We start from the raw sequence: 10,020 nt of genomic DNA, 5'->3' as shown, positions 1-10,020 counted from the left end.
TACTTGATTTTTTTTTTTTTTCCTTTGGTGACTATGATTTTGATTAAAGTTATTGTTATAGATTTGATCATGACTTTATGTTTTAATTTAAGTTATGTTGGCAGTCATATTTTATGAAGCGTTTCCTGCTGATTAGGGGTGTTAACCATGTTTTACAGATTTATGACTGATAAGATGCTTCGCTCCTCTAGCAATGTTAAATGTTGTAAAGTTATTGAAGAACAATACAAAGCACACTCTTGTGAAAATCGACTATTATAGATTTTACGTTTAGGCAAAAAAGTCACTAAGTCCAATTTACTCTCAATACCAAAATGCTTGATGTTATATTGTAGAACGCCTCATTTGGACACTATAGGCTATACACACAGACAAACAGATCATGAATGCACTTCAAAGAGCCTTACCTCAATTAGTTGTAAAACTTTCCGCAGCGCAGTAGCGTGGGCCGGCAGTATAGACTCAGTCATAAATATTGTCTCAGAAGTCTCCTTATCATTGCCATCTTTTAAATAGTGGTGGTATTGAACGTCATCGCTTCCTCTTCACATGCAGCTCTTGAGAAACAACCAATTGCCCCAGACAGGAAAGAGCAAAGAACACTTAATATGCACAAAAAGAAAAGATATTGGTGTGACTTTGTACATTTTGTTTAGGTATCCTTTCTTTCAGTTGCATTCATGTATTTCTTGCTCTAACACTCTTTCTGTTTTATTTTAATTGATTTAAGGAAGCCTGCTGTAACCATACTGATAACTGCAGTATGTGTGTGTGTGTGTGTGCGTGTGTGTAATACTTCGATTTCCAATTGCCCAACATTGTTTTCATAACAAGGGAGTGTGACCGTTTCCATTTCTTAGACTGTCGCAACCAGGATGGACGTTCAACACGCAACATCAGCCAAATGCATTTGTCTAATCCTCCAGTGCTTAAGAGTTTATTTTGATCTGAATGAAACAGACAAAGCTTTTGTTTATGCATTTGTGCACTGCAAGCACAAATAGCTCCACATAATTGTATTCCAATCCCACATCATTTAATACGGCCTCAGAGACCAACAACGCTGCTTGCGCAAAACTCATGCTGCTTCACAGTGACATGTTGCCTCATGTGAATAATCACTTCACACTTCTATTTCCTTTAGTAGCCTCCCTCGAAAGAAAGAAAGAAAGAAAGAAAGAAAGAAAGAAAGAAAGAAAGAAAGAAAGAAAGAAAGCCAGGCCTTAACAATATGTCCTCATGTAAAGTGGACCAAATTAACTGGAGAACTCTGGTTCCATTGCCTGTAAATAACCAAATGATTAACAGAATTTTTTTTTTTTAACAGATAACTGCGACGTCAAAGAATTGATTTATTAAGAATCATTGTTTCATTTCCTCATTTCTTATTACATTTCTTAATATTTTTCATCATTACTGTTTATGTTACAATCTGAACAATTAAACTGTTGATCAGCTCACACGCACACTCAAGTCTACATGGCATATGTGACCCTGGACCACAAAACCAGTCAAAAGGGATGTATAGGATATCACAATATTTAGCAGAGATGCGACTGTTTGAAAATCTGGAATCTGTAGGTGCAAAGAAAAATCTAAATATTGAGAAAATCGCCTTTAAAGTTGTCCAAATGAAGTTCTTGGAAATTCATATTACTAATCAAAAATGTACAGTATGATATATTTACGGCAGGAAATTTACAAAATATCTTCATGGAACATGATCTTTACTTAATATCCTAATGAGCTTTGGCATAAAAGAAAAATCGATCATTTTGACCCATACTATGTATTTTTGGCTATTGCTACAAATATACCCGTGCTACTTAAGACTGATTTTGTGGTCCAGGGTCACATATATTAAAAACACACGGCTGATATTTACACATTTACAATGGATCATAATTGAAGTGCTTCCGTGTTTAATTTCATCTCTCAAACTCACTATAATTCCAAAACACAAACACGAATACACATGCCGACATGCACTGGTATAAATGATCACATTTAATATGACTGATGTCGTAGTGGCCTAAATAATAAAAATAAAAAAATTCACAAATGAATAAAACCTTTCACATTAGACCTTTCATTAAAAAAAAAAAAAACGCATACCTTTAACCGATAATGTTATTACAACACAGTTTCAATTAAACCCTTATTCAACTTCTTTTACTCTCATCTGGGTTCACTGGAAAATCAGGAGCTGTCGTGAAATGGAAAACTATACATTTTCTAATTTCTAACAACACAGTTGTAAAGTATTTACATAGTAAATAATAGTTAAGTCCTTAAACATGAATCATGAATGATATGGTATGGAAAAGCAATGGAAATTTATTTTGAAAGAAAGGAATTGAACATTGGGTTCCCTATTAAATCAGTACTCGACCCAATATTAACCCGCCCAGTCTTGAATTACTGGACCCATCCATGCAGGTGGACTTCCTGAATGGTTCATCTGTCTCTCAGCTGCCTGACGCCCTCCACTGGACAAACATAAGAATGTGTTGGAATAAATACAAATCTTCCAGTGTTCCAGATGTTTTGTGGACTTCCTTTTCCATGATTTTAACAGTTAGAACCTGTTCCTTGTTTCGCCCATTAGTCCAGGTTAAACCCCTGTGGCTGCCTCAGTCCTCAGTCCTCGGTGATGGTGTGGGTTAGGCACTGGGCTTTTTGTTCTTGGTACAAAGTTTTTATTTCATAATGTACACTCCATCCTTTAACAAAGCAGGCTGTCCTGATTTGCCCACGTGCAACACTGGAACAACGCACAGCCCAACGCTCTCACTCTAGATTGAGTTTCTTGCCACAAGCCGCAGCCAAACACTCACTTACCGTTTTTCTGCATCAGAACTTTAATAGTCGAATTCAAGTTAGCAGTAGTGGTAGAATCGGAGTCTTTGTCTTTGAGACTTTCTCCCTCATCCGTCTCCTTTTCTCGGTCGCGGCTGTTCTGGTTGCTGCGCCGGATCCTCCGCGTCGTATCCAGCGCTGTTCCCTCGAACAACCGCGCCATGAAGGCCAGACCCTCCCGTCGGATGTACGACTTTCCGGCGAAGGTGTACAGGACTGGGTTTATGCAGCTGCTGACGAAGGCCACGGTGGAGGTGAGCGCCCTGAGCTTTGTCCTGATGGTTTTTAGCCTGTCGGAGGAAGAACATTTGGTTGGTGTTAATGCTTACACTGCAAAAAAATGCTTTTCTTACTTAGATGTCTTGTTTCCAGCCAAAATGTCTAAAGATTCTTACATTAGGAAGGAATTTTTAGAGTAAAAGTTGTCTTGATTTCAGAAAAAAACAAGTCAACATTAAGTGAGTTTTTGCTTAGAACAAGCAAAAAAAAAAAAAATTCTCAAACAAGATTTTTCTGAACCCATTGGCAGATTATTGGCAAAAATGCACTTACTTTTGACTTTTTTGACTTATTTTTCTTAAAACAAGACAATACTTTTTGATCATCTAGAAAATCCTTCTTGATTTAAGAACTTTTAGATATTTTAGCTGGAAACAAGACAAAAAAACTAAGAAAAGCATTTTTTTTTTTTGCAGTTTAAATATTAGGGATGCTATAAAAGAGCAGTTTAGCAGGATTATTGAACTATATAATGACGCTCTTGTCTGGTGCTTTACAGCAGAATTTGTTAATCATTTTGACGCATAGCTTTCGATGTCAAACTTTTTAAAACTAAATGAGTTAATTTACCCTTTAAGTTGCTCACCTTTCTTTTACTGAAGAATCTGGATGTAAAGCAGCAGCCACCTGTGTGATGCAAACATGATTAGGATGCTTTCACATTGGAGAAATGCAGTGTTTAATGGACAGACACACACCTGGACCATGTTTATGATGTGGTACGGCAGCCAGAACAGTCCGAAGGTGATTATGATCACCAGGATGAGTTTCTCGCTGCGTATGCGTCTGCGAAAGCGCGTCTTGCGGATCCTGCGTAGGATGCACACGTAACTGCCTATGATCACGGCGTATGGCAGTAAGAAGGCCAGCAATGTTTCCATACTGTACTGCATCACCTCCTACAAATGAACAACACTGGCATGAAATCACAAAGCCATGAACAAACACTTGTAGATATTTGGAGTTTGTTCTTGATCTTGTTATAGAAAATATTTCGGCCACAAGGCTTGTTGGACACATTACACACAAGAAAATTATAGTTTTCTGCCAAATGTTTTATGGCAAGAACTTCATGCAGCTTGACAATGTCTTGATGTGGTGAAGCTCTTTGCAGAGAGGAAGTTTCAAACTGCCAAATAAACATGAGAACGATAATAAAATCAGAACCTCAATAACTCAGAAAGGCCCAATTACAGCCCAGACCTTGTTCACACTGCCTTTTCCTTGCAGCCTGAACCTGAAGAGTTTTCCCAAGCTAAATTTCCATTGCAAGGTCGAGATGTACAAAACTGATAGAGACATTCCCAGAACAGAAGCAACCAAAGATGCTTCTACAAGAACAGAAACATTCTTACAATAAGCAAATCTTGCTTAAGGCTTAAAAAGCAGGTCATATTGGTTTTCAAAAAATATATTTTTGCAGTTTGTAACTTGGCTATCCTTCAATGTAAAGTGTCTGCAAAGTTGTCAATCAAAAAAGTGCATTATACATTGTTGTCTCTCAAAAGAACGAGTCGACTCAGAATCGTAAATCATTAAATATTTTTTTTCCACGATACCACAGCAATGCAATACAATTCGAACCTATAGTTGTGTGCTCATCATTTTACAGAAGACTGCTACTCTAATCATGCCTTTCTTCTAATCTTCTTTATTTGGATCACCAAGCGTCTCCAAACCACAACCAGTAAGTACGAGTGATACTTTAACCCATTATTTCTTAAAAATGTGTCGATTAATGTAGACTGTTGTCCTTGTTCTAATTGTTTGTTGTTCTAATTACTGTTCAATAATAAAGAATGTAACTTGGACTTAATTTGGTTTATGAACTGTGTTGTTTCATTAGTTAGTCATGTTAGCGCTCGGCTAAGGTACCGAACATTATAGTTCCGTGAAGTGTTTTTTTTTTGTAAAAGTGCTCAGGGTTGCCAGGTTTTCAAAACAAAACCCACCCAATTGCCACCAAAACTAACCCAATCGCATTTCGAGGGAAGTCCCCCATTAAAAATTGCATGCTTTTTGTTGGTGTTCTCCTGGTAAATTTGTATTTTATTTTTTCTGAACTTAGATGCATTTAAACCTGTTGTAGGGGACACTAACAGATGTTTACAAGACAAACAGTCCAAACAATAATATGTGGGTGGATATTGATGTGAGAGGAACAACAGAAGACGACTTTTTCCACTGGAGGATGTGTTATTATGGATTATGGACTCATATTTTGGCCAAAAGAAAAAAGTTAAAATTAATTAAAAATGGATTTGTTTTTTAGAAACTTTTCATGAAATGAACTTTATGTGTGAAATTATTAGTCTCTTAAAGAGCTTCATTCAACTCTGTGTGCTTTTTTTTTCTTGGAGGTGCATGTATTATGTTTTGATCTGAAATAAAGACTTACATATTGTGGTTGTGGATGGTGGCAGTCACACACAAGACTCTGAGGCTCTTTGCTGACCATGATGGTGGTCCTGAAAACCAAAACAGGTGCAGAGAGTCCCAGAGCGAGCACCCAGAGTCCCGCCAACATCCGCATGAGCATCCTGCGCTCTGTCAGCGCGCCAACGCGTTTCGGCCAAACTATCGCCACCAGCCTGTGGAGACTCATCAGCATGATCAGAAATATTGAAGCGTACATGTTGGCACAGCAGAGGTAGAACAGGACTTTGCACAGCGCCAGGCCAAAAATCCAACTGCGCTTAGCCAAATACACCATGAAGAAGGGCGTCAGCAGCATGAGGAAGCCGTCGGCGAAGGCTAGATTCAGAATCAGGAGGGTGGTGATGGAGCGACGCCGCGCTCGGGCCAAGATGCTCCAAACGATGAAGATGTTCCCGGGGACACCGAGGAGGAACACAAGGCCGAGGATTGCCGCGCCAGCGACCGCTCCGCTGCTGTTGCTCATGATCGTCTCAGTACCTCTAGCTGTGCCGGAGGACATGTTGGTGTTATGCTGTGCTGACATATTCAGAGATGGACTGGAAAGGGCATTTGGGATGAAGGACGGAGTGACATGTAGAAGAGGAGAGAAGGACAGGACCTCATTGTGGTTCATGGCCATCTTGGCAATCTAAGGAGGAAAAGATCAACATTCTGTCAGTTGCAGTCATTAATATGCTTATTTGCTGCTCAAGAAACATGTCTGATTTTGATCAATGTCGAAAAATGTTGTGCTGCTTCATTTTTTTTTTTTTTTGTGGAAACTTTTTCTGTATATTTTTGATAAATGGAAAGCTCAGAAAAACAGCATTCAATTGAAATCTATTGTGATATTATAAATTATTTTACTTTTGACCAAAATAATTAAACCATTCTGAATAAAAGTAGTACTGAAATGTAAACAACAACAGTGTGTATCTTTATATAGATATAGATTTAATTACTGTGAATGTGCGATAGTAAAAGTATATAATTGAAGGTACAAAAATATCACCTGATAAAAGAGACTGCAATTTCTTGCAATCACTGACAAAATAAAGAGGAACACAGTTTTTTGATTGCACAACTTTTTTCCCCCAGTCAAGTTAGTTAGTAGGAAGTTACCTGAAAACACTAATTTCAATAGTAGGCTACATTGTTGTTTTTTTCTAATTACACAATAATTTGACAGGGCATCATTTTACTGATCAACTGATATTTTCAAATAAACTTTAATTTGATAATGGCATCCATTCATTTGGGATTTAGTCATAGATGAGCAATGACATTTTCAGCAGTACTGGGTGCAGCAGTATTTTCCCCATTGCTTTCTTCTATTGAGATCAATCGATATGAAATTAATCACAAAATTACAAACTTGGAGGTTAACCAAAAAATTATGAACAGTAAAAGACAAGGGCAAAAGACTGTGAGTCTTAATACAATTAAATTGGAATTATGCTGAATGATGGCCAAACACACCAAAATTGGGACGAAACCTATCATAGGCATGGCTCAGTTCTGTTTTTAGACCAATTTGACAGCGCCACCAACAGCACTTCGCAAACTAATCTCACCACCTAGGCATTCTTTTTTTTTTTTTAGATAACGTACACACACAAATACATTTATAACGTTAGCTAAGCACTATAATGACGTGACATTCAAAAAACAGACAAAAAATCCGTTGTGTCCTCAGTGGCTCAGATGTTTGGAGAAAATTAAGACTCTTATGTTCGGGCTTACATTCAAACACAGAACACCAGGATTGCTTACGAGACATTTTTGATGTTACAGTTGCTCAAGTGTGGAGAAAATGGAGGACATGGTACAACCGAAGATAACTCGCCGAGGGCAAAAACTATGAAAATGCAGGACTTTCAGGAGTCGTGGGCGGGGCCTAAGCAGTGTGACATCACAATGCTTAGAGAATTAAAACGAAATGCCTAATGAGACATTTTTTTAAAGGTGCCATAGAATGGAAAACTGTATAGTTGAATATATACTTGGTATAGTTGAATAATAATTTTGTACATGGACATGACATCCTGTGAGCCTCAAACACCATCGTTTCCTCCTTCTTATATAAATTTGGTGTTTGCAAAAGACCACTGAAACATAACGTCGACAATGACGTTATAGTCGGGATCATTAATAGTCACGCCCCCAACATTTGCATAGCCTAATCATCAGAAGTTAGGCTATTGTGGAAAAAAAAACAAAGCGAGGACAATAGCGAAAATGGCAGATCACGGAAAAAAAATGTTTTAGGTTGTGCAGGGATGTTAAGTGGTGTCTGTACTCAAGGCACGGAAAACAAATAACTGTTCTAATAAAATAACATGAGCCACTAAAGGACACGGTTAGCTTCTTTCTAGCGCTAGCTGTTACATTGCAGTACATAAGATTTCACTTACCACATAAAAAGAGTAAGGAGAGATGACTGCGTGAATGATAGCAAATGATTTACAGATCCTGAACATCACTGACAAGCATCTAATCTTGTCAAATGTGTGGTAAGTTCTGCCGCTGTAGTAAATATATTAGTAAATATATATTTTCCTCCAAGTGTTTCCTGCCTGCTGTGTGAGCTACTGAAATGAGCCGCTTTGTGAAACAGCCAATCAGAGCAGAGCTCATCATTATTATTCATGAACCTTCCAAATAAGGTAAAAACAGACCATTTAATTCTAGGGACAAATCCTAGGGTTGTAAATGGACCTGTAAAACCATTTCTCGAGAATTTTTGCCCTTACCTAAGCCATATAGCTTATATGTAAATATCAGAGAACAATTAAAAATATTGTATCAATAAATTCTATGGCACCTTTAATGGGGATTAAAAATAAGGAGTGAGTGGATTGTTATCATTGTAACGTGGTTGTGCTCACACACTGCCAACACACATTTATGTCCAAACACCACGTAAACCAAAATAGCAGCCGACCATCAGTGTATGCATATCAAGAGAAAACGCATTTGTTTGCATTATGGATATATTTTCAATATTAGACGCTCATAAAGAGGGTGTGAGCCACCGTAAATGACGTTTGTGGTCTTCAGACAGCAGCACAGGTCAGAGAGTCGTAGCCTCAGCACGTCTCAATGGCGGCCGGCAAAAAGGCCAGCGGAAAAATCATGTCCACAGAGCCACTTACTGTACATTAGTGAAGGCATTAGCACACGGCAGATGCTCACAGGCTCCCTGATGTATTGCAAACAAAGTTTGCGTAACGTGATCACTATCTCCTTGCGCCAGATCTCCTCAATTCAATATGACCGCAAACCATTCGTTTAAAGGCACCAAGTACACCAAGTGAAAGAACACAGACGGCCAGAACACTGCGTCCATTAGAGGCCCTCAGGGACAGGGAAGTAACGAGACGCAGAACACTAAACGTGAAAGTCTAGAAAATGCAGAATGAATCCGAAGAATTAACAATGAAACTCTGCCAACACTGACTTTATACGTGGCGCGTGCCACTTATTGCCTGGCTTCTGCCCACAAACATTGCGTGTTTATCGCTGCAGGAAATTCGTACAGGAAATGATTTGTGATCATTTATGCTGACTGAGGTTTTTACTAGAAGGTAAAATGTTATCAGTAGACATTTAAGAAGGATGTTACACAACAAAAATGACTAGTTAGCTTTCAAAAACATACAATTTTATTAATTTGGTGTAGTGGTGTTATTTCAGCAGTGTAGTTTCTTAGAAATGTAAAGATGTTTTTTGTGAATTATTCAAAGGCAAGCATATTTTTGGTGAGACATATTCAGAAGGCTTACTGAACATTAAATCATGTATGCACTTTAATAAAGCTTTCAAAAAGACTAGAAATGTTACTATATCTTCATTTTAATTACAAGAGAAATTCCATTTCAATACTACTTATATTATTGATTATATTAATATTAATATATAGAAACAATAATAATAATATAAATAAATACATAAACTACATTTCTGCGTGGCATAATAGTTAAGTCATGAAATTTATGAAAAGGACTGTTCCCATAACTCCTTTTCGTGTTATTTCATAAATTCGCTTCCTGTCGATTCTGATCTGTCCTATCAAAATAAAGGCAAAAATTCCAAAAATATATCTTATATATATATATATGTGACCCTGGACCACAAAACCAGTCTTAAGTCGCTGGGGTATATTTGTAGCAATAGCCAAAAATACATTGTATGGGTCAAAATTATTGATTTTTCTTTTATGTCAAAAATCATTAGGATATTAAGTAAAGATCATGTTACATTAAGATTTTTTGTAAAAAACCTATCAAAATGTAATTTTTGATTAGTAATATGCATTGTTAAGAACTTAATTTGGACAACTTTAAAGGTGATTTTCTCAGTATTTTAATTTTTTTGCATCCTTAGATTTCAGATTTTCAAATAGATGTATCTCGGCCAAATATTGTCCTATCCTAACAAACCATATATCAATAGAAAGCTTAT

General features: G+C 37.3%; 1 protein-coding gene across 1 annotated transcript in view; it reads right to left on the bottom strand.

The window, feature by feature from the left end:
• Positions 1 to 1,332: 1,332 nt before the first annotated feature.
• The window catches only part of ltb4r2a (leukotriene B4 receptor 2a), a 20,979-nt gene continuing 12,291 nt past the window's right edge, over positions 1,333 to 10,020 (bottom strand). The window contains exons 3-6 of the mRNA XM_073837430.1: positions 5,537 to 6,205; positions 3,837 to 4,037; positions 3,725 to 3,765; positions 1,333 to 3,149 (exon numbers count right to left, since the gene is read on the bottom strand). Of these exons, the coding sequence (XP_073693531.1) occupies positions 2,834 to 3,149; positions 3,725 to 3,765; positions 3,837 to 4,037; positions 5,537 to 6,196 (1,218 nt within the window). The 5' untranslated portion in view covers positions 6,197 to 6,205 and the 3' untranslated portion in view covers positions 1,333 to 2,833. The remainder of the gene's footprint in view (positions 3,150 to 3,724; positions 3,766 to 3,836; positions 4,038 to 5,536; positions 6,206 to 10,020) is intronic.

The sequence above is a fragment of the Garra rufa genome, chromosome 3 (assembly GCF_049309525.1).
Source record: "Garra rufa chromosome 3, GarRuf1.0, whole genome shotgun sequence".
Lineage (NCBI taxonomy): Eukaryota > Metazoa > Chordata > Actinopteri > Cypriniformes > Cyprinidae > Garra > Garra rufa.
The sequence above is the reverse complement of the archived record's forward strand: the minus strand, read 5'-3'. Positions and strand labels throughout refer to the sequence as shown.